At 38.1% G+C, this 26426-nt stretch overlaps 1 protein-coding gene across 3 annotated transcripts in view; it reads right to left on the bottom strand.

Annotated features, from left to right (window-relative positions):
- Positions 1 to 26426, bottom strand: part of NR3C2 (nuclear receptor subfamily 3, group C, member 2) — a 383563-nt gene that overhangs the window by 197740 nt on the left and 159397 nt on the right. For all 3 annotated transcript variants that reach the window (XM_011973244.1, XM_011973245.1, XM_011973243.1), the window contains exon 3: positions 3635 to 3774. In XM_011973244.1, coding sequence (XP_011828634.1) covers positions 3635 to 3774 — 140 coding nt within the window. The remainder of the gene's footprint in view (positions 1 to 3634; positions 3775 to 26426) is intronic.

The raw sequence follows: 26426 nt of genomic DNA, 5'->3' as shown, positions 1-26426 counted from the left end.
CTCCCTCTACCCACCTTGCCCAGAATTCTCTGCTTCTGTAATCTAAGGAGGGGATTAGGGATGTCAAGGGACATTGGAAAACAAACTTCGTTAAGTATTTAAATATACATCCACACATATGTATATGTATATACATACAAAGTCACATATATACATACAGACTAAGAGTACTAAACTGTGCCTTCTTAGTGCTTAATCACTTCCTTTATTAGAGTCAAGGACGCATGAATAGACTAACATAACATATAGGGTGTAATTTTCATGAACTTAAGAACTGATATGGCAAAATAGCAAGGCTATATTATGAGACTGAGAATCCATACTTTAGCTTAGGTATACGTTTGTAGTTCTATGACTTGAGTAAGGGTCTAACTTTGGCCTTGGGATTAGGAACAGATTGGGTGACTAAGTCCGATCCTAAATATTTTCATCTACAAAAGAAAAATAAAACGACACCTATATACCATGATTTTGTGAAATGAGTTTTACAAATATTATAAAGCTTTATAAAAATAATCTCTTGTTAATTCAAAAATATTTTATATAAAGATAGCCATCTTTTTCACATATTTAATCTCTCTCACACACACAGGATAAAAGAGTAAACTAACAAAACATACAAAAACACAAAAACAAATAAGTCTTTACTCTCACGAAATTTAGATTTTAAATTTACAGCATTGTTTCAAGCAGGTGAATGATTAAAGTCTAACTCCCAAATCAATACAAAATAAACTATATTAATACAAGTCTTAAGAAGACATTCATATAGCCAACAGACACGTGAAAAAATGCTCATCATCACTCGCCATCAGAGAAATGCAAATCAAAACCACAACGAGATACCATCTCACACCAGTTAGAATGGCAATCATTAAAAAGTCAGGAAACAACAGGTGCTGGAAAGGATGTGGAGAAATAGGAACACTTTTACACTGTTGGTGGGACTGTAAACTAGTTCAACCATTGGGGAAAACAGTGTGGTGATTCCTCAAGGATCTAGAACTAGAAATACCATTTGACCCAGCCATCCCATTACTGGGGATATACCCAAAGGATTATAAGTCATGCTGCTATAAAGACACATGCACATGTATATTTATTGCGGCACTATTCACAATAGCAAAGACTTGGAATCAACCCAAATGTCCATCAGTGACAGACTAGATTAAGAAAATGTGGCACATATACACCATGGAATACTATGCAGCCATAAAAAAAGGATGAGTTCGTATCCTTTGTAGGGACATGGATGCAGCTGGAAACCATCATTCTCAGCAAACTATCACAGGAACAGAAAACCAAACACCGCATGTTCTCACTCATAGGTGGGAATTGAACAATGAGATCACCTGGACACAGGAAGGGGAACATCACACACCAGGGCCTATTGTGGGGAGGGGACGGGGGGAGGGATAGCATTATGAGATATACCTAATGTAAATGATGAGTTAATGGGTGCAGCACACCAACATGGCACATGTATACATATGTAACAAACCTGCACGTTGTGCACATGTACCCTAGAACTTAAAGTATATATATATATATAAAAGGCATTTACCAAGTTTCATTGTCCATGAACCATCAGCTTTCCAATGAAGGAAAAAGTTACACCTGCATTTAGGTTTTTGCATGTTTATAACTGAGTTATAAAAACAATTCCCTAGGTAATTCCACAGAAACTGCTTAAAACAAGAAAAACTAAGCAAGAACTTCTAGAAAACCTTTTGCTTCAGACGTAAAGAAGGGGCAGATTCTACAAATAGCCAAAATGTGAGTTCTGACATGAAGGTGGATCTATAGGTAGGGCCAGCTGGTCAACTGCCTGCTCCAAAATGCCCTTCTCCACATCACTTTATTTTGACATACCACTTACTTTGTTTACTAATTAAGTGAGCCAGAAAGGCAGATTCTTATATTGGAAAGCACAAAGTGGCCTGAGAAAAGTGCCCGATGTAAATTTCACCTATTTATCTTCTACTGAACCAATCGTATAATTAAGGAAAGAGAGAAGAAGGCAGAAGAAGCCTTACAAAAGCAAACTGACTTCAGTAGTGTGCAAATTTATTTTTCCTACTTTTTGAAAAATTGGCCTTCTGGTAACAGAACCCACATTTTCCTAAGGGAAATTCCCGGTCTAGATGGTTCAGGTTGTCCAACTCCAGCCAGAACCAGCCTATCTGATTACTACATTTTCCAGCCACAGGCACTGGGGCAGAGGTGGGCACGTGAGCCAAGTTCAATCTGAGGAGATTCCACTGGGAGCTTTTATAGGAATTGCTAGGAACAGAAAACCTCTTCTTAATGGAGGTCTGCTAGCTGTCTCAGCACCACGAGAGAACGTGCATGAGAACAGAGCCAGAACAAAACCAAGCGACTGAGCGAGCGGGACTGAGTTCTAACGACCTGGCTTAAGACCATGGCTTGCCTGAAGCCAAGCATACACTAGGACTTTCCATTGTGTGGGCCAATGCATTTCCAATGCTGCTTCAGTCAGTTTGCTGAATTTTCTATCACCTGTAACCAAGAGCTCATAATCCTGAGAAATAATTACTGAGCTCCTTCTACCAATTCAATGCTAGGTTTGAGGACCACCAAATAATTAATAGTGTAAATAATGTAAAAATCATGTAATATCAATTAAGGCAAAAATCAATCTCAAGAGAAAGAATAATTATTTGATTAACTTTTTCATTCCACAACTAAAGATACGACCTTGTGATCTCTGGCAAAACAGAGGGAAAACATTCAAGTCACTTATGTTTAAGCCTCTGAAGCACCAAATCATCTCTAAGAAAACTTCCCCGAGAAATAAACCTTAGGGAGTCTTCATGTGGAGCCCCTTAGTGAATGTAATTGTCTATTACACAATGAATCTTTTACTAATCGCAAAAATTCTACACTTTCACCAGACACAGTTTTCAATATCAATAAAACCATCTGGTCTAAGTCTGATGGTAACTAACTGCTTATAAGTGAGGATGGGGAAAGGTAAAAATAAATTAAAGACAATTTCTCCTTAAGGAGTACAATCTTGGGTCAGAAGCAAAAGCTAGCCTAACTATGCATAGTGAATCTCAGTCAGGTTTTTCATTTAACATGCTCATTTGGAAACTTTCAGGAGGAATAAAGGCGGGACTCACACAGGGACCTGGGGCTTGAACCAGCTGGTAAATGAAATTATTCTGTATGGAACACAAATCACAGACTTGATTCTGATATTAATGTTTTAATTTGCCACAAACACATATTCATACAGAAACCCAGAAAAGGCAGAAATCATGTATTCTGTGTGTGCCTAGTAAAACTGCTATTCCAGATCACACAAATTAAATTTACGATGACACGGAATTATTTTTCTGAGGCTTACTGAAAAACAAACTGTGACAAACAACAACAAAAAAACCTCTTTGGTTGATCCTTGCTCAGAATTTCAAACTCTGCTCATTAAATATTGCTCTGTGGAAAATCTCCAGGTGGTTTTTATATAAGGCACTATTACTGTTTATCACTGACAGATGAAATCAAAATTCTTTTTGAAGAATTCCCAATAATGCTATAGCATTAGCTGTACAAGTAAACTACATACTAGGAAAAAATATGTAAAAGGAACACCCACATGAACATTTACCTTCCACTGCTCTTTTGAAGAAAACTTTGCAGCTGCCACAGGTGACTACCCCATAATGACATCCTGAAGCCTCATCCCCACACACCAAACATATTTTTGAAGGTCTTGAAGATCCAGTAGAAACACTTCGTAAAGTAGAGCTGGGGAAAGAAATTGAGATTTAAATAACTACACTGTAAAGGCACATTTAACATGCTGCACAGCTTAGCTCAAAATTTGTCAATATTCATGGTTCCAGACAAGAATTCAGTATGTAATAGTCACATACTACATGACTTAGCAAAATAAAGGTAAAACCTGATATGAATGGAGCAATGCTATCAAGCCTATTGTATAGCAAAGCCTCTTTTCAGTACTGAGAAATAAGAACTAATCAAATGTAAACTTCTTTCCTTCTTTTCTTTTTTTGGAGAAGGTTTACCAGAAAATCACATTATTTGCACTTTTAAGTGGGCAGTGCAAAGAATCTTGAACCAAGTCATCAGGGACGTATTTGCTGTCCTTTTGTTTCTGCATCAAAGAGCAATAATAATATTACTCAACACTCTTCAGAATCACATTATATATCTCAATTATGCCAAAAATTTTTTAAACCTCCCCTTTCCAAAATAATCCACTAATTAAAAAAAAAAAATTTATCTTGTCTCAACTGCCAGCAGTTTTATCCCTCTAAGCTCCCGCATTTTTTCATGTTATCTTATATAGATGTGTTCTAATTACTTCATTATGTTTACTAATTTGAAGGGACACAGCCAATAATAAAACAAAAAGCCAAACAGGGTAAATATCTCAGGTATGTTTCATGGTAAGAAACTGAAGGGCTCTCTGGGAAACAGATTTTAGGGACAAATGTAACCCTTTAGGCAACAATCTGTTTGAATACTTTTTAAGGGGAATCTTCTCAAGATATATTATATAGTACTGTGTTACTTGATGACACTCCCTAAACAAAATGTTTTAACTTCTGACAAGGCATCACAATTCACTGACAGTTTAGATATGTAACAGGCAGGCAAACACGTTGATTTTTCAATTTGCAGTCCACATACATTTCTTGAATATTTACCTGCAGGTCCTGTGCAAGATGCCAAGGGAAAAAAAATACAAAAATCCAGTCTCTGCCCTCCAAGTTGGTGGGGGCATAAACCATTATGAAGATCCAGTAGCAACACTTCATAAAGTAGAACTGGAGAAAGTGCTATGGTGCATTATGGTAAGCGCTATGGTGCAGGGTAACGGGGGAAGCACACTGTGAATAAAGGAATTACAAAACACTTCCTCAAATGTGTCAGCTAACCTGAGTTTTGAAGCATGACTACGTGAGAGCCAGAGTAAGAAAGGGGGCAGAGGCGGAAGGGTGTGCAGTGGCTCAGAGAAATGGGATCTGGATGGGCTCAGAAAACTTTGGGTAGAGTTGCTGTATGTCACTTTTATCACCTTGCTGTCAAAGCTTTTGCCTCCATGCCAAACAGCAGAAACATGGAAAAATGACAATGAAAAGACTAAAATGGTTATGTTACAGTGAAGATTTCTCTATTTTTCAAGTCTGCTAAAATGTGATAATATTGCGTTAATATTTGTTTAAAGTATTTTGAAGTATACTCTCACCAAAAACAGATGAAAGAACAAGCTATACAGCTGCTTAGAGCATGACTGCCGCTGTAGAAAATGACTTCTTAAATCAAGGACTGAAATAATGTTCCCCAAAGTTGTTTCTCCTTCTGAGAAAAGTGCTCTTTATTATTTTTATTGGTATCCTTTGACTTCTTTATGGCATTCAAAACATTCCATTTCAGCACCAGTAACTTCTTCAACATATTAGCTAGTAAAACTCAATCCATACTCTGTCTGACTCGTCTTACACTTCACAAGAAAATGCCACGGCTTTGTAAATATTTAGAACATAACTTAAAATCATCATGAAAACGTAATTGCTTTTTCACAACTACAAGCATACATGGGATTTTTATTCAACATTTCTGTGGGCCTTGATCCCAGTACTATTTTATTGGGATCTGAGCTTCAGTCTTTGGAACTCTCCTCTTTTTCTATCCCAACTTAGTTTCTTGGTGATCTCATCTAGTCTCTTGGCTTTCAGTATCACCAATATGCTGGTGACTTCCAAATATTTATCTCTAGCCCAAACCCCTCCCTGGAATTTCAGACCCATTTATTCAACTGCCCACTTGGTATCTCCACTTGGGTGTCTAACACGCACCTCAACTTTAACATGGGCAAAACTTTGCGGCTCTTTCCCTGCCTCCAAACATGTTCATTTCACAGATATCCTCTTCTCAGTTAATGGCAACTACTATGGGTGGAATTGTGTTCCCCCAAAACTCATATGTTGAAGTCCTAGCCCTTAGTACCTTGTAATGTGACTTTTGGGATTAGGGTTGTGCAGATGTAATTAGTTAAGATGAGGTCATACTGGAATGGGGTGGACCCCTAATCCAATAGGACTGATGTTATTATATGCAGGGGAAATTGGAACACAGACACCTGTATGAGGAGGACACCATGTTTAGATTAAGGCAGAGATCATGGGATGCTTCTGCATGCCAAGGGACACCAACAATTGTCAGCAGACCACTGGAAGCTAGGTAAGAGAAATGGGATTCTTCATCACTGCCCTCAGAAGGAACACACCAACCAATCTTCAATCTCTAGCCTCCAAAACTGAGAGACAATAAATTTCCATAGCTTAAGCCACCTGGTCTGTGGTACTTTGTTATGGCATCCCTAGCAAACTAATACAACAACTCTTTCCTTCCAGTTGCTTGGGCTAAAAAGCACGGACTCATCTCTGACTCTTCTCTGTCTCTCACACAACACTCCCAGCCCTGAATCTGTTAAGTTTTATTCATTTTATCCACAGAACGTATTCAGATTCTGATCAGTCTCCAAAAACTCCTCCAGCACCATCTACTTTGAGCTGTCAACACCTCTTACCTGGGGTTCTGCAGAAGCTTCCTAGCTGATCTTCTGGTTTCTCTTAGCTCCGTTCCCCGCTCCGACCACCCTTATTCCCTGCCAGCCCCTGCCAGAGTGACCCTTATTCATTCATTCCTTTTTTCTTATTTCTATACTCTATCCCTTAATGATCTCATCCACAATCCTAGCTTCAAACAGATTGCTTGGTGAATGACTTTCCAAATCTTTACAGCCAGCTCCAACCTCTCCCCCGTGTTCCAATTTCAAGTCTGCCTTATTAGCTTCTTGAGAATACCATGCTCAAAACAATATTTACTTTCTTTTTCCAGATTTTGACGTTGTGAAAGGGTACTGCCATCTGCTAGTTACCCAGGTTCAAACCTTGTACTCTTCCCTCAACTATCCAATCTAATCAGTTACCACCACGTCCTGCTCAGTCCAGCTTTGCAAACTCTCACATAGCTTCTCTGCATCCCACTGTTGGTAACACTGGTTCAGACCCTTGTTACTTCCCAAAGGTTCTTCCATAACTCTAGCTTTTCCTTCCAGTTCATTCTACAGTGACTGCTGACAAATGAATCTGAAGATAAAGGTTCTGACTGTATTACTTCTATGCTTAGAAATCTTCAATCATCCCTTCTGAATGTCACTACAAATAAAAACCTTAGTAGCACACTTAAAATCTTTCTCCCTACTATCAGCCTTCTCCTTCAGGGTCTAATAATGCTTAACCTTATGCTCAGCACATACCAACATCCCTGTTGAAGTGTTCTGGTCAACCACCATTTACAGGACCTAGTATTTCCTCTCCCTCACTCCCACTGGGAACCCTGTCCATCATTAAAGGGTCCTGATGTTCCCCCAGCACGAAGTACCACTCTCCCTTCTCCTAACTCCTTCACGTTTTGCTAATCCTTCTCCTTCAGCAGTTACCACTCTTGCTCTTATATTAGTGACCTGTGCACTTATCCTAATCCTTTGAGGGCAAAAATTTTATTGTATGCATCTCTGTGTTCCCAATGCCATTAGTTCAGCGTTGGTACTATTTATTGAGTGAATGAAATCGCACTCCTAATCTCATTAGAGTAGAACATAATTTACAAAAGGCAATTTTACAGAAGGTAAATTAATGAGGCCAAGGTTATCAGCTCAATTCCCATATGGTTCATTTAGCTTTGCACAGAGGAAAAAAAAGAATCCAGGGACAGACTATTGTCAAAAGCTCAGCCAGCTGTCTTGCAAATATATGCATTATTAACACGAGACAGGCCACAAAAATAGATGGGTTTGGAAAACTCTAGTCTCTATTGAAACACTATCACGTGTTTATCTCTGAAACCAAAAGATGGCACACGGTTGGAAAATTGTATGCATCCAGTTTGAAGGAACACATTTAGATGATACACATCACAAAAGACAGAGGGAGAGAGGGCTCGCAGATCTTGAACTCACTTTCTTCTTAGACACTGAATGTCTTCAAAATACAAAGCATGTTTAGTGATTTGTATGTCAAAATTCAACTTCAGAGCATAATAAATTTACCAAACATCTACACATAGGATGTAAAGCCCAAACTGAGGGCCAAACACGCAGGAATCAAAGACAGGAATGGAGGCTCAGTAAGGAGGCCTGGGCTCTAGTTCCAGCTCCACCATTAACTGGTGAAACCTTTGCAAAATCACCTCTCCTCTCTGGGTCATAATTCTCAGAAAAAGAGGTTCAACAGATGATAGCTAAGATCCTTTTCAAGATACCCTTTTAAGACAAAAGTATAAAAATAAATGGAATTTATTTTTATATAAGTTTAATATAATTAAACTTGTCCTGATCAAGTTTAATTCAAACTGAGTTGCAAACTCAAATGAAAAACAACATATTCTGAAAACCAGTTAACATTGTTTGATCTGGATCAAACATAAAAAATGTAACAAAATATTATTCTTTCTAAATCAGCTAATTATATAACACTCAAAATCTTTTTTACATTGATATAGTATCTGTGCTGCTGATTTTGGTTAAAATGTCTGAATAAATGTAAGCCATAGATGGTATTCTATATCCCTCCAAACCATTTTAATATTGAAGAGTTAGAAAAAACTACCCAAACTCATCATTTTGGGGGTTAATAATCAAAGAAACATTGTTCACAGAAAGAAGTTTATCATCAGCAAAGGTAGTTCAGAGGGTTTTATACAACTGTTAAAATATTATACAGGCAGAAATGAGTGAACATTACATTTCCATTTGTAAAGACAGTATTTCTCCTAGGGAAACACAAGCAAGCTGCAACTATTTTCAATACTACATATACTCCTTCTAATGACTCAGTAAAGATATAGAAAAGATTAACCAAAGGTTTATACTGATTTTGGTGACTGTCAGGAGGAAATACACTAGTCAATCATCAAAAACACTTAGTGCGTTATGTTTTTCCCCAAAAGGATGGTGCTTGGGGAGAAGTAACAAGAAGCTATGTAAGAAAAAAAAAATGATTTTTTACAAAGCAAAAAATGCCTGGAGAAATTGGCTCACTGAAAATCTCTAAGGCACTGCCAGGAATTATCATATGTAAAACTATCTTTCCCATCCTTACAGTAATTTCGTAACAACACAGTAGTGACTGATCCACTTTCAGTGATTAGAAATTCTTCATATAAAAAGTAGTCTTATTTTTTAAACTCACTCAATATGAATTAAACATACCTATCTTTTATACTATTACTTAATCAGATAAAAGCTTCTACCACCACCACCACCAGCTAGAATGTTTTCTGTTTTTCCATATGTAATCAATTCAAACATTCATTCACCTATCTTAGAGCACAGTGAGAATTGGGAGGACCATATAAACAGCAGATCAGGTAACATCCTCACATACTGATCTGAACAAGCTGGTGTGTTTACATTATTCATTAACTAGGCCAAGTATTGAAAGTCTACTGTGGGCCCCACTGTTCTAGGCACTCAGAAAAAACTAGAAGGAGAAAGTATTTATCCTCATCAAACTTCTATAGTCATGGCGAACAGAGGGACAATACAGAAGTAAGCAAATAATTTCAGATAGAGGGAAGTACTATGAAGAAAATGACAGACACTGAGATCAGACAGGGAGGGTGGGGGAGACAGGATCCATTAGATAGCTTCGGAAGGCCTCTTTTTTTTTTTTCTTGAGACAGAGTCCGGCTCTGTTGCAGGCTGGAATGCAGTGGTGTGATCTTGGCTCACTGCAACCTCCACCTCCCAGGTTCAAGCGATTCTCCTGCCTCAGCCTCTACAGCAGCTGGGACTACAGGCACCTGCCACCACGCCCAGCTAATTTTTGTATTTTTAGTAGAGATGGGGTTTCACCACGTTGGCCAGGATGGTCTCGATCTCTTGACCTTGTGATCTGCTGACCTCGGCCTCCCAACATGCTGGGATTACAGGCGTAAACCATCGCGCCTGGCCCAGAAGGTCTCTTTCTTTGGTGATACTGAAATGACAGAGTAGTCAGCCACGTGAAGATGCTAAACAAAGGTAAAGGCAAGTGCAAAGTCTCTGAGACAGGAATGAATGCAACACATTCCAGAGAGAAAAATGAGGGCAATGGGGCCAAAATGTAGTCAACGATGAGGAAGAAAAGATGAGAGGGTGTACGATGTGAGGTCCAAGAAGATGCTGGGGCTGGATCCCATGGCTTTGGAAGGCTAAAGAGGCAGACTATTATCCTGCATGCCATCACAGTGCTGTGAACTCTGGAATGTTTTAAGGAGTCAGGTCACATGATCTGATTAACATTTTAAAATCTTACTGTGGCTGTTGGGTGGAGAATGGACTGCAGAAGTGGGTGACCTTGGACCTGGGCAGACCAGCTAAAGAAGCTTCTGCAATTGTCCAGGCAGGAGATAATAATGGTGTGAAGTAGGGTGAAAGCAGTAAAGACAGTGAGAAGTGGCTAATTCAGAGAAATTGTATTAAAGTAGACAGTACCAACAGGACTTGCAGAAATACTGGATGGCGACACTATTAACTGGTATCTAAGATGGGGGGAAGAGCAGTTTGGAGAGTTACGGGGAATTTCCTTTGGACGTGATAGTTGCAGAACAATATATAGAGGATGACATGTTCCTATTTTTGTAGATAAAAGAATTATAGTCTACCCATAGGAAAAACTAGGAGCCATTTACGTCAGGTTTATTAACTGTGTGCCACAATTTCCTTATCTGTTAGGTAGTGATAGCAAAGGTCTTACCATATTGCATAGTTTTAGATTAAATGACTCAATTTATTCAAGAACACTTACAACAGTGTCTGACAAAGAGTGTTATTTAAATTCTGACTATGATTAATTAGTATTATCATTCAATCTATAATTGTTTTTTTTTTTTTTAATTTTTTTAAAGAGACAAGGTCTTGCTATGTTGCCCAGGTTGAATTAGAATTCCTGGACTCCTGGGATCCTCCACCTCAGCCTCCCGAGGAGCTGGGACTACAGGCACGTGCCACAATACCCAGCTAGATCTATAGTTCTTAATGGTGGCTGCCATAATAGTGGACCTACAGGTAATTCTACCATTCTGTATTATATTTTTCTGTATGGCTTTTAATTTGTAAAACAATGGTAAGCAGAAGACAGGGTTTTTAAAAAAATAATTTAAAATAGTACCACAATTGTTTGTTTGCTGTATACAGTAAACAGAACTTTGTGTGCATACGGATTTCAACATTTCTCGTAAGAATTCTGGCTCTCCTGGTGTCTGCAGTGTATAGGTTGGGAACAGCCACATTATATCATTAAGATAAATAATTATTAAGATTCAAATATATACTCTTTTATATACAGAACAGTAAATCTAAGAAACGGAAGGATTTGGAAACCATCAATGTTTTTAAAAATACATTTAACAAACATAAATCAACCTTTAACAACTGTTTTACTGAAATTATTATTTTCAATACACTTAAAATATACTTTAAAACTGCTTTGCTTAGTTTCCTTTTGTTTTGAAAAGCTTATATTTTGAGTCACAATTTTTTTTTTTTTTGAGATGGAGTCTCGCTCTGTTGCCCAGGCTGGAGTGCAGTGGTGCAATCTCAGCTAACTGTAACCTCCACCTCCCAAGTTCAAGCGATTCTCTGCCTCAGCCTCCTGAGTAGCTGGGATTACAGGCACCCGCCACCACGCTTGGCTAATTGTTTTGGATTTTTAGTAGAGATGAGGTTTCACCATCTTGGTCAGGCTGATCTTGAACTCCTGAACTTGTGATCCACCCACCTCAGCCTCCCAAAGTGCTAGGATTACAGGTGTGAGCCACTGTGCCTGGCCTTGAGTCACAATATTTAACCTGAAGTAACTCCTTCTAATATTCTCATTATTTAGGGGGGATATTTGAGAGCTGTTTCATGTTATATTTTCTTTTATGATATTATTATCTTTGCTGACAAATGAATCATTTATGTTTTGGAAGATATTTCCTAACTAGATAAGGTTCATCCTCTCAAGCCATGATTCATAATGCACTACAGATAGGAATTAATGAATTGATGCACACCTTACAACCTGAGCTGTCTGAATAAAGTTACAGCTAAACTGAGAAAATTTGAGGACATAAATACTTTGGAAAATAATTAAAAATACCTTGGAAAATAATTTAAAGCACAGTGATGATAATTAGTCTTCCACAATTTACTTTTTTGTTTGGGGTACTGGAGCAAAGTAAAATTGGAGGTGGGTCAAGAAAAAATTATGCCAACTGCAGATGATGGCAAACACACTGAGATCCAAAACTCAAGGAGCTGTGCCTTAGAGACAACCATGGAAAATGGTCCAAATCATCGAGGGTCTGTAACCTGAGATTAGGTGTTAATGATTCTAGGACAAAGAGTTGAAATATCTGGCAAGCAACCAACAATGTGGCATGGAAAATGAAGAAATAGCTTTAAAAATCTACCATGTTAAAAGATATAATTAAGTGACTGATTACAACTTTTAATATGCACAATAGAGACAATGAATGAATAAAGGCCTAGTGAACTGAAAAATCCAGGGACCATTGGACAGGGCAAGCTTGAAAAACATGTTCAACAAGAAAAAAGTTGCAATGTAACTTAAAAGACAGGTTGTCCTCAGAGAGTAAGGACTCCATGTTCTTTTTGTGGAACAATGACTGACTGAGCCTACCCAAAGGCTGAAGAGTAAGGAGTAGAGAAGATCCTAGATAGAAATCTACAAAAAATCAACATTTCTGGTTAGGCAGGGAAAGAAGAGCTTGCTAACAAACCTGAGGAAGAAAAGTCCAAGTGGAGGAGCAAGATAAGGTAGAATCTGGGAATCAAAGGGAGGAAAAAGCATCTGTGACACTACACCATGTGTAGTGTCAACTGCCAACAAGAAGACAAGACTGAAGGCTGACCATGGGGATGTGGTCATTGTTGATACTGTTGATCTTACCGATGGAAGTTTTTAAGCATATCTTCACATGTATAAGATGCATATGTAAACTATATTCAAGTAAAAAAATCACTCCACATCTTTTCTATTAAGGATTTTCCATACTCAGGGAAGTTGTCTTTGTCATAAAACCATACCCAATACTATGCACTTCAGCATATACAGTGTCTCTAAAAAGATCTAATATCAAATCATCTCCAGAAACATTTACTGAGCATGCATATGCCAATCAGTGGTTGCTGATACAATGACTATATCTATGCACAACAAACAACAAAAACAAACAAACAAAAACACCTGTAAGCACAATTTATTTGCCTCTGCAATGTGTGGCATGTGTGAGTGTACTTATACTTATTATAAGTTATTCAGAATCCTCAGGGAAGGAATCAGGAACTTACTGCCTCATCTGTAGATTAGTACAACGTACATTTTAAGAAAATGACTACTAAATGCTTGAGTGTTTTTACCCATAAATACAGTGGCTTCCCTTTTGAAAAAGATTGTATAGGTACACATGTGTATGTGACATAATTTAACTTTTTCCCCTGTAATATTATTCTTACATTAAGATACAGACTTAGATGCTGACACAGATGGCATGAGACTCTGAGAACTGATAGGTACCAGACCTAACGTGAATCTTGAACACGAGTTATTTAGAAGTTACTGATTTCAGCATTTTTTTTTTTTTTGCTTACCACATTTTCAAAAAGTTGATGTAAAAAGTGTTTCATCATGCTGACTTTTCTCAGCAACAAAATATGGCTTCTTTCTATAAATTTAATTAACAAATCAAAGCTTCAAACATCTTTTTCCCCAGTGTTTTTCCTCACGTTGTAGAAATAATCATTTTCCTTGCCCTTGTTACTGCCCTCTCAATCCACCTGACGCTGTGGGTGACTGAGACACAAGATCACAGACACTGTTCCATCGGTCCACTTGCACCCTCTCTTCTACTTCTCTCACAGTAAGTTCTTTCACAAAGGACAAAAGGATATCTTTTATTATTTCAGAAATTTACATGAGAATGTTTCCAGAGCTCATTCTAAAAATCTATAAATACTTCACAGTCATTAATGACAAATAATGGCAATGTTATAGTGCCTTTGCTGACATGACACCATGCTATATTTATTTCAAACCTACTATCTGACTTTCAGCGGAATTACCACTCCTCAAAATATTTAAAATGGTATCTTAAGATGACATCAAAGAATGGTCTCAAATAAATCCATTCTTTAACATTTCAGTTTCTGAATCATCAGTGAAGTCTTTGGGTATTTTTTATTAAGAATTCCCCCAGCAGAAAACAGCAAAGGTTTTAAATAAGAGCAACCATAGGGCACTAGTCAGTAGTTTGGATGACTGACTCTGCAAAGAAATTCAGAGCCACCTTTTCTAGTCAAGCCCCAATATACTTCAGGACGGATGAATCAATGCTGTACGGTTCCAACAACGGTTTCCTATGCTCACTTTTAACTGAGCTGCCATAGGAAATAGTTGTTTTCTACCTGTTTTCAAATCCTGATTGCAAAATCAGGAATTTCTTATGGTTCATTTTAACACATTTCTGACCTCTGGCTTTAATAAAACCAGATTCTGCTATAGGATAGCATTTCCAATTAGATAAAAATTATTCTTTACTATTATGTGGGCAATAGTACTCTACTAAGTGTGGTGGCCATAGGTCTTCAAGGGTAAACATTAAAGTATGAAAGCGAAGTTGGAAACTGCTTCTTCCACTCCCAGACAGCAGAGTTCCCTTCCATGACCACATTCTCCACGAATTTGAGCTGTTATTTTTAAAATTCTTATTGTTGTTATTATTTTCATATGCTTTGCTATTTTTTTCTGATCCATTTCACTGTTTCCACTTTTCAAGGGAAAATTCTACTTTAAAAATGATTTTAATAAGCCAAACTGAATGCTCATTTCCTGACTTGGCATGACCAGAACAATGAAGGAATCCTGAGTACTTTCTTTGGGTCTTTGTTTTTCTCAGGGTTTGAAGTTTGGGGCTGTTTCTTTGACTTCCTCCCTCCACAAATATTTGAAGCCTAAGGTTTCAGAAAGGCTGTTTCTTGGCCACCAAGATTTTCGTTGCAGAGTGAACCAGTGCTGCTCCATGTGGCCACACGAAAGTACATAAAAATATAGTATTTCCTTAGGCACCACCTTTTCTAGATGCCTTGCACTCTACTCTACATTTAAGGAAAATTAAAAAAAAAAAAAAAAAAAAAAAAAGCAAAAACTACCAAATACTCTACCTTTCTCTATCTCTGTCCCCTTTCCACCTACCCACATCCTCCCCTCATATATATTTTGGCTTTGAGAAAAAAATCTATCACTATTAGGGGAGCCATGGGATACCTGGCCCTTATTAGAACAGATATTAAAATTACTTAAATATTTAATTTAAATTAAAAGGACTGTTTAGGTATTTGCCAGTGGTTGGAGTGGAAGAAGAAAGAGCTAATCAGGGCCTGGCTTTTTTCTAGCTAGTTCATTAGCTAGCTAGTACCTCCCTCCTCACTAGATTTCTGTTGCTGTCCTGGTATTAAAGAATAAGGATAGTTACTTCCAAATATTCACCTAAGCCTGTAGATTATATATTATGAGCAATAAGCAGTTATTGAAACAGTTATCTTCTCCCTCTATTCATTTATTCAACACAACTACTAAGCAACTAATGTATACCAGGGCACTGTTCTAGGTCTCTTGATATGTATCAACTAACAAAATACACAGAAATCCTGATACTTAGAACTCATATTCCAGCACCAGGGAATAGCAAGGGGTGGTGGGAGTTTGCAGACAAATCCCTACTGGAAAGTAAAGGAATATTAATATATACATTAACTTCTAGGACAATTTCACATTACCTCCTCACTCTTATATATATCAAGCCTGTTTAAAATAGCTTTTCTTGAAAGCAAGAAAAATCAAGCTGGAAGTTCCAAATTCAGTTAACTCAGTGTAACTTCTATTTCTTATAAATGAGATAAAAACCATGTAGATTTAAGAAAGTGCTCTCAGGAGTACTGAGTGAGGATTGAATTAGATACCTTTATTATTTAAGCCTGTGGTGTGTGTGTATAAGTGTGTGAGAGAACCCTGGGAATTTATTTAAGTCTATATTCCAGTCTTTTCTTGCCTTCAGTGACGTGTGGTAGTCCTTCAAATAAAAAGGCATCCATAGTTTTACTACTGGCTTTAATGCTCAATTTAAGTATTTTCCAAGGTTACAAAAATTTGTACTGACAAATGGCAATTGTTAAGTATACCAAAATAACTTTCATCTTTTGCCTAACACTCTTAAAAGCAATTACGGATTTTTTTTCAGAAGTTTTTAAAATAAGAGTTAGGCTTTTGTCTTTGGCGCAGGTCTGAGAAAAGATGAAAAAGGTTTTGAAAACAAGGCAAATGGGATACATATCAAAGCAAACATGATATTGTTTAGGGGTCAGAAGAAAGTAGTTCCACTGGCGTTTGCAAAAAAAGGAAAAGACTTCAGTATACCTATAAATAGTGATAGAAAATGATAAAGAAGTTGAAGTAGCCTGTTTCTTTGGTTTTAACTGCAAGAAGGCAAGAAATAGTGAAGTCACTGTGATCCGTCTTGCTTCAAATGTCTTCCTGCCATGTACTGGGGCCAGATGAGAAAAAGAAGGACAGTCATCAATACCACCTGACCACCCACCACAAAGATATGAGTGAGCCTGGACTTTCTCCCTCCATTTTATTAAATGGAAATACCTAAAATCAGATGGATGAAATCTCCTATGTTTGATTTCAATGCCATTTGAACATGAAATTAGGACTGCTAGATGTTTTGACTAGATTTCAAGGACATAATATCTTCCTCTATTAAAACTGTACCATCAATGCCTGTTTAAGATAAAGATTTTGAAATCTAAGGCAACATTCTCTTTCTTGTGCTTGAAACAATGTATATAGAATATTCACTTTTTGGGAGAAAGAGATTAATCGTTTGAAATGTAAGTGACAAAACACATGTGTATACACACATGTATATACCTAAGCAACATTTACCAAGCTTTAAAGATTGTGGTCGCTATTTTTTTTATATATATAGTAAAATAATGTTAAGGAATCAGATGGTATCTTGGGTTTTTTTTTTTTCTTAATTTAGTAAAACTTACCCAAACTGAAATATAATTTTCAAAGAGCTACAAAAAACGAGGGAGTCAGCCCCAGGGGGGCTGGCTGTGTTCCCAGCACAGTGTATCACAGGGACAGGAGGCAATTTAGAAGAGCCAACACAGACACGAGAAGGAACACAGGGCTGAGACAGCAAGGTGGTCAGGAAGCAGAAAGACAACGAGAAGCAGAGAAGGTACACCAAGTCAAGGCTAGGAACTAGCCAGAGCCAATGGGCACAGAGATCCTTAAAGTCATGACTTAAGGGAAGGCTCCAAGTTGAAAGGGCTATCCGAAACCAGGCAATGGAATCACAGCAATCCTGCAGTGGGCACAGGGGGGTCACGCTCCAGAGCAAGAGACAAGGCAGCTGGTGCAGCTAGGGTGGAGCTGGGGGACATTGTGGATAACAATGTCAAGGGCAGATAAACTTTGAGGTCTGTAGAAGCCGGCTTCACACTAGGAGCACTGTACCCCAGCCCTGGCCACGTCACACTCAGCAAAAGAGAAACCAGTGGGCTTGACGGGTAATAAAAGGCAGCTCATGAGAAAAAAAAAAAAAGATAGGTAATACAGGTGAGAAAAGAAAGGGACAGAAATAATATCTTTATAAAAATAACAAGTAGCCAGAAGCAGCAAAAACTTTCCAAACATAGTGTTTTACGGGATCTGCTGTTAAGAACAAATGGTGTTCAAAAAGAAAAATGGCAAATAATTTACTGGAGTCTTAGAAAGACACATGTATATAGGTTTAGTCAGCAGATTTACCTAACAATGGCATGTATTTTCAAGAAAAACAATAGCACAGATAAATTTGAGAGTGATATGGCTTGGCTCCGTGCTCCCACCCAAATCTCATCTCTAATTGTAATCCCCATAGGTTGAGGGAGGGACGCGGTGGGAGGTGAATGGATCATGGGGGCTCCCTATGCTGTTCTGATGGTGAGTTCACATGAGAGCTGTTGGTTTAAAAGTGTTGGGCAGCTCCCCACTTGATCTTGCTCTCTCTCTCCTGCTGCCATGTAAGACGTGCCTTGCTTCCCCTTTACCTTCTGCCATGATTGTAAGTTTCCTCAGGCCCCTCCAGTCATGCAGAGCTGTGAGTCGATTAAGTCTGTTTAACTGACTCAGTCAATACCAAGTCTCAGGTAGCTTTTTCTTTTATCTTTTTCTCTTTTTTTGAGACAGAGTTTCGCTCTTTTACCCAGGCTAGAGTGCAATGGCGCAGCTTTGGCTCACTGCAATCTCCGCCTCCCAGGTTCAAGTGATTCTCCCATTTCAGCCTCCTGAGAAGCTGGGATTACAGGCTCCCACCAACACATCCAGCTAATTTTTGCATTTTTAGTAGAGACAGGGTTTTACCATGTTGGCTAGGCTGGTCTCAAACTCCTGACCTCAGGTGATCCTCTCGCCTCTGACTCCCAAAATGCTGGGATTACAGGCATGAGCCACCGTGCCTGGCCTCAGGTAGTTCTTTATAACAGTGTGAAAACGGACTAATACAGAGATAAAGGGCAAATAATTCTAAAGTACACATCTAAGTTCACTGTTTATCTTCTAAGCAGAGAAAACTATTTTTAACTTAAACAATTATAGCCACACTAAATGGAAAGATCATTAAAAATCTGCTTATGACAAAGTTGGCAAAGGGCTACCTTAAAGTACACAGGTAAGTTGATGACTTTTTCTAATAAGTGTAAGAAATTAAATGTAGGAAAATAGATTTGTTAGGGTGGAAGAAAACTTTCTACTATACATTTGTGGGGTAAGAAAATTTAATGAGGTCTAAAATTAAGTCTAAAAGGGCTTATTTTTATTTCCAAAATATAAATCATAAACAAAGAAGACATTATGAGGAATTCAATTTACTATAAAGTAGATAAGCCAATCTTATCTTTTCTTTTTTTTTTTGAGACAGAGTTTCACTCTTGTTGCCCAGGCTGGAGTGCAATGACGTGATCACAGCTCACTGCAACTTCCACCTCCCAGCTTCAAGTGACTCTCCTGCCTCAGCCCCCCACGTAGCTGGGATTACAGGCATGCACCACCAAGCCTGGTTAACTTTGTATTTTTAGTAGAGATGGGGTTTTGCCAGGTTGCTCAGTCTGGTCTCGAACTCCTGACCTCAGGTGATCCACCCGCCTCGGCCTCCCAAGGTGCTGGGATTACAGGCGTGAGCCATGGTACCCAGACACCAATCTTATCTTATAAATAATAAAAAATATGAGCCATAATGAAAATAACTAATATTATCACGTGTTATACAACTATCAGGGAAAAAAAACTGGAGTTCCCAAGAGTCAAGGAACATCAAGCAATTTTGAAGAAATTTCGAATTCAATTCCTGAAATAGGGAAAAGTATTTCAACTTAGGGATTTTTAAACAAATATATAATGTATGACACATTATGTATTAATATAAAATACCATAATAATAAAGATGGGATGATCTGGGTTACAAAATTCCATAGTACTATTTAAGTATTATTCATAAGCCCCCCTTACTCTTACAACGTGTTAAAATCATTCCAAAATGTACAGAGCACAGTGAGCCCAATGTAAGATTTGGGCTCAGAATCTTGGAATCCTTATTGCAAACACTTTATGAGAGTCTTAAAATGTTTGACCCTGAAAATTTCCTGGAATAGGAGAGGGAAGGCATATGCAGTGAGGGACACCAGAAGAGTGAGGTGCTATTTTGTTGATTTCCTATTAAATACTAGAATTCTCCATATAAATTAGGAATTACAGGTTCTGATTAATTTGGATGTATTTGCCTGTATGGTTTTTTCAATGTTATTTATATACCTACAACTCTGATGTGCATCTTATGATTTGCATTTTATAGATCTTGAAGTAGACTCAGAATATACTAATGAAAGACCAAAGGTTGGAGAGTTTATCCCTACTACTCAAAAGAGTTGCACAAAGTTAAAAGACTTAGTATAAAATTAAACAAATAATGATATTACAGTACCGTAGAACAGATATTTCCTCTTTCTAATGATAGGCACAGTTCCGGCAAGCTTTACCCAAAATCTAGAAAAAGGACTATTGTCTGATAACAACAGTTACATAATGGTGCTTATTTAGCAAGTGGAACTGAATGAAAATAGATAAGTATGGGCAACCTCCTTTTCCCACAATCAGTAAAAGGCTGTTCCCGAGAAACAAACGTCAATCATTCAAATGTGTACTACAATCTCCTATTGTTTGTTCAAGAGAAAAGTGCAGTAGCACTTCCGAGGTATAAGGGGAGGCAATAGTTTTACTATTTTTCTTTTATACTATGAAATCCTTCATGGCTAATTTATAACATGAATACCATAACCCAGTGATAAATGTCTTTTATAAAGTTTCAAGAATATTGACAGCTGTCTTTCACTCCAGTTAAAATGCCTGATTACATTTGTGTATTATTTCAAGCAAAGACTGAACACAATTTACTGTGTGTTTAGTAACTCAATAACATTTAATCACATTTATTTCACTTGATCTTTAGAAACAAACAAAAGAAATCAAAATATTTATCAATATGTTCTGTACTATTCTTTAAAAATAAAATATTTTATGGGAACTGGATATATGGTAGCAACCTGAAGACTGAGATCATCTTTTTCTTTTGGTAAATGTTAGCATAAAATTCTACAAATCAGAATAGTCTCATAAATAAAAGCTTAAATTTCAGCTCTAAAAAAGTTCAAGTCTGTTACTTTGCAATATTAAGATAACAAATACCCAAAGAGGACATTTAGAAACTATTAAAACAATATGAATCATTGCTGTATAGAAAATAATGTACCTTCAATCCTCATGGCTATAGATCATCCTCACAGGCAATATGAAGTTAAACTAATTATTCAAATCTCTAGTATATTAATCTACATCAAAAATTTATGTAAGCCCAAGCACAGTGCTGCATGCCTGTAGCCCAGCTACTGGGGAGGCTGAGGCAGGAGGATTGCTTGAGCCCAGGAGTTCAAGGCCTACCCAAGCAACATAGCAAGACCCCATATCTAAAAACGAACAAGTTCATGATCAGCCTGGGCAACACAGTAAGACCGCATCTCTATTAAAACACATTTTTAAAATAAGCAAAAAATAATATTAAATAAAAAGGGATGTGTTCTTTTATTTGCAATCTAAAGTTCAAGCAAGTAACAGGGAATAAAAGTTGTACACAAATGGTGACCAAATTTAAAATAATCTGTACCTCAGGAAGGCTGCTCCCATGACTCCTACCCCACACTGGCATTCATGCCAGACAAAGTTAGCAGCTTTGTATCAAGGGCCATACTAGTCATCAGCCAAATGCACAGGCCAAGACCCGGAAACGCAGGAGACAGCTCTTCACCTATAGGACCTCATGAAAAGAAGGCCCAAAATGTGAGTCACCAAATGAATTATCCTCCAGGGAAACAACATGTATTCTCCAAGAGGAGAATACATTCCTAGCATCCCAAGATGGAATTCTCTGCTATTAATAACATTACTTCATAAAGGAAATATTTTGAAGAATACACCTCAAAGGACTTACAGAATCAAGTCTTTTTTTTTTTTTTTTTTTTTTTTGAGACAGGGTCTCGCTGTATTACCCAGCCTGGAGTGCAGTGGTGTGCTCTCGGCTTATTGCAACCTCCGTCTCCCAGGTTCAAGTGATTTTCATGCCTCAGCCTCCCAAGTATCTGGGACCACAGGTGCGTGCCTGGCTAATTTTTGTATTTTTAGTAGAGATGGGGTTTTGCCATGTTACCCAGACTGGTCTCGAACTCCTGTCCTTAAGTGATCTGCCAGCCTTGGCCTCCCAACACACTAGGATTACAGGTGTGAGCCACTACGCCCGACCCAGAATCAAGTTTTGAAACACAACCTATTCGTAAAGTGAAGACAGCTCACATTTGTATGTACCAAATGACATGCAAAAAACTTTCCCAGGACCCTAATCTGATTACAAATGGTAACTCAAGAAGACTAAATAGGAATGCATGACTGTAAACATAAATACATACACACACACACACACACACACACACACACACACGCACTTTTTCAAGTTTTGGATAATGCCTTGTTCTTCTCCCCTACCACACTCCAAATCCCTTACCCTTCAAGAAAGCTCAGTTTTTATGGCTTTGTCAGGAAATTCCTCCTTAAGAAACTTTGGTGACAAATGTACTAGATTCTTAAATTTAAAACACACAAATACCCACACATGTTAACATATGCAGACTACTATATTTCACACTACTAGGTAAACAGACAAAGTATGTATTCACTAAAATGCAAGCTACTCAACAACAACCACCCTTTAAAAAAAAGAAAAAAAGTGGATGGGTGCGGTGGCTCATGCCTGTAATCCCAGCACTTTGGGAGGCCAAGGCGGGTAGATTACCTGAGGTCAGGAGTTCGAGACCAGCCTGGCCAACATAGTGAAACCCTGTCCCTACTAAAAATACAAAATATTAGCCCGGTGTGGTGGCAGGCGCCTATAATCCCAGCTACATGGGAAGCTGAGGCAGGAGAATTGCTTGAACTCAGGAGGCGGAGGTTGCAATGAGCCCAGATTGCGCCATTGCACTCCAGCCCAGGAGACAGTGCAAGACTCCGTCTCAAAAAATAAATAAATAAATAAAGTTCTGGCTTTGAAACTAGTCTTGAAGTTTGAACACAAGTACTGTCAAAGGGGGAAAAAATCAGGACTGATTTATTGGCTTGTGAAATAGGTAAGTTTCCCCCTAACACATTGGTAGAAAAATTGCAGAAGCTGTTATTTGAAGACAAAATAATGAGTGATTAAATTAGACTGAAACTTGGTGGAGGTCACAACACTAAATGAACACAATCTTTAATTCCTTTTCTTCCTATTATTGGATGAGCTATAACTATAGAGAATATACATTTTATGCCAGGCTTATGCAAAAAGGAAACAAGACACTCTAAAAATTCATGACTAACAATTTGAAGTTAACATATGAGCAAAGCCATGCCCTAGGTCTTCCATTTCACAGTATCAACCAGAAAGGTTAAAAGTCTTTACATAAAAGCAATGCATATGTTAACAAATTTGAATATAAACATAAAAGGCACCTATTATCCTTGAGGTAGGATGAAGTAAGAATTTAACTTTAATCAAATCAACCATTGCATACATTCTGTACCACACTGTTTAGCTACTTTATTTTATTTGATTTATTTTTTTGAGACGGAGTTTCACCTTTTATCCAGGCTGGAGTGCAATGGCGTGATCTTGGCTCACTGCAACCTCCACCTCCCGGGTTCAAGTGATTTTCCTGCCCCAGCCTCGCAAGTAGCTGGGACAGGCGCCTGCCACCATGCCTGGCTAATTTTGTATTTTTAGTAGAGATAGGGTTTCACAATGTTGGCCAGGCTGGTCTTGAACTCTTGACTCAGGTGATGCGCCCACCCCGGCCTCCCTAGGTGCTGGGATTACAGGCATGAACCATTGTGCCCAGCCTTAAAGTAGTAATTTTAGTTGGCTTAAAACTGACAAAAATATCTTATTTTTACCCTAAAATAATCTGTTTGCATCAGGAAAATGTAAACTTAGTAACAGTAGATAAACCTAGCCTTTAACAACATTTCACTGAGCTCCTAGGGGAGAATAAATCTAGTTTTCAACAACTGTTAAAAGAAAACTTAAAACAGGCTATATTTTCATAATTTTTCTGAAGTACACTTTTGGCTAACTACTATCAGACTTAATGTGATCCTATTTCCCTGGAGAAATAAAAATGACTTGTTCTGCAATTTTTCAATTTATAAATACAGTTACTTATTCACCTGGATGGGTTAACATGGAAAGACAGTTACAAGCAATACCAAAAAGAATGTCAATTATAGTAAAGAAAAAGAAAACAATGTACTCAGAAATAACAAGAATGGGAGTTTTCACATTGCCTTAGCATATCAAGTATATACTAATAATAAAATTAATTCTCTTTCTTTTGAGACAAGATCTTACTCTATTGGCCAGGCTGGACTGCAGTGGTATAATCAGGGCTCACAGCAGCCGCAACATCCTGGGCTCAAGTAATCCTCCCACCTCAGCCTCCCGAGTAGCTGGGACTACAGATGTGAACCATCATACCCAGCTATTTTTTTATGTTTAGTTTTTTAGAGATAGGTCTCACTATGTTGTCCAGGCTGGTCTTGAACTCCTGAGCTCAAGCACAATTCTCCTGCCTCAGCCTCCCACCTGCGGGGATTACAAGTGTGAGCCGCTGCGCCTAGCCTAATTCTGTTTTAGAACATGTATACACCTGTGCATGAGCTATGTCCTCTGGTAAGAGTAACAGATTAATGTGTGTACTAATTCCTCTTTTAGATTAATCTTTATTAAACTGTGTTTAAGAGAAGAGTTAGAGGTTCGTTGAGAAAGCAAGGAGCAAAAAGAGAAACTGAGTCCCAGTCTCCACTCCTTGGGCTAGAGCTGTGGCACCTGCTGGAAACATTTTCCTAAGAATTCCACTTAAGTGTCTGTCCCTCCCTTCATCTTCTGAGACTTCATTCTTGTTCCCCAGTTCTCTAAGTTCAGAAGGACCCCTCTCTGCTTTTTCTTTATCCCTATTCTAGTCATAACCTCAAAAGGAGGGGAGCAGATTATGGTACCAAGAGCAGCAGACTTGGGGAAAAAGTGGGTGAAAGGTAAGAGAAAGTATATTTTATTTTCCTCCACAAAACCAGAATCTGCAGTTATATGTAAATGCAGGGAAAACTGTTTGAACTGTAGTTACTTATATGTAACTGAAACAAAAGTTTCAAATTATTCAAACATAGTTGAGCACTATGGTTCCAGGTACTATTCACAGTGACTTGTGTCCTTTCAATGAAAAACAAAATGGACAAATTATGTATATTTCCATAATTTCAATCATTACCAAATATATTTACATTTCTTCCTTCAGAAATCAAGAAAATTTGACAACAAAACATTGAAATACTCATTATATATCTTAAAGCTTCAAAAATCAGTGTTTCCTAAGATATGCCCCGTACTTTGTACTTTCTTATTTAAGGTCCAATCTTTGCCCTGGGCTCCACCACTTCTTTTTGCCTCAAGAGGAGATCTAGCTTAATATCCGCATTCTCTGAATTTTCACTTTCTACACTCATTATACCTCTCAATTCAGTCTAGCAAACATCTATGCTATGTTATGTCAGCAAGTATCCTTGCTGTGCAGGGCACCATGCTAAATGCTGTAGGAGATGGCAAGATGCTCCTGACCTTTGGAGGAACTAAGAAGTACAAACATATGAAAAGATAACCATGTATAATATTTATGAATGCTACAAAATACATAGAAATGTAGTCACAGAAACAGACTGGTAAGAGATTAATTCATTGCAGAGGCAGTGATACTTGAAGTGGGCCTTGAAGCATTGGTAAGATTTTAACATCTAAAAGTTTTCATTTATTTTTATGAGTATCTCTTACTTATTTATATACTTCTTTATTTTTGAGACAGAGTCTCACTGTTGTCCAGGCTGGAATGCAATGATGTGATCTCGGATCACTTACAACTTCTGCTTCCAGGGCTCAAGCGATTCTCCTGTCTCAGCCTCCACAGTAGCCGGGACTACAGGCGTGCACCACCATGCCCGGCTAATTTTTGTATTTTTAGTAGAGACAGGGTTTCACCATGTTGACCAGGCTGGTATCAAACTCATGGCCTCAAGTGATCCGCCTGCCTTGGCCTCCCAAAGTGCTGGGATTACAGGTGTGAGCCACTGCGCCCGGCCATAATTTTCCTGAGTATCTCTTACAGATTATTTATTTCCTACATGAAAACAATTAGAAATAAAACCATTTTATGTAATAGGAAAATTAAATGGAAATTTGTTCAAGATAAACCCTACAGGCCAGCCTAACGTATCTTACAGCATAAGAGTATGTGTATAAGAGTAGGGATAAAAGTAGAAAAGTCAGTCTATTCCTGCAGCAAACATTCATTGAACGAGTTGTGCTAGCAGAATGCAGAGAGGATGGTGACAAAGTCCCCAATGGGAAAGAGCAAGAAAACAAGGGAAAAAGTCCCAGTTAAACGCAGGATGTGTGGGAGTGGGGGGAGCTGGAGAGGGTGCAGTCCCAAGGGACAGAAATATCCCAGTATTGCCTAAAATTCATTTGGCAAGAGCAGACTAAAGAATTCCAAGAGTGTTGACGAGGGAAGGAGAAAAAGAGTGAAGAAAACATGAGAATAGGTAAAAAGACAGAATAGCAAGGAAGGGATATATGAGAGGGAC

Source organism: Mandrillus leucophaeus, unplaced genomic scaffold (assembly GCF_000951045.1).
Source record: "Mandrillus leucophaeus isolate KB7577 unplaced genomic scaffold, Mleu.le_1.0 Scaffold136, whole genome shotgun sequence".
Classification (NCBI taxonomy): domain Eukaryota; kingdom Metazoa; phylum Chordata; class Mammalia; order Primates; family Cercopithecidae; genus Mandrillus; species Mandrillus leucophaeus.
This window is presented reverse-complemented; position numbering and strand designations above follow the sequence as displayed.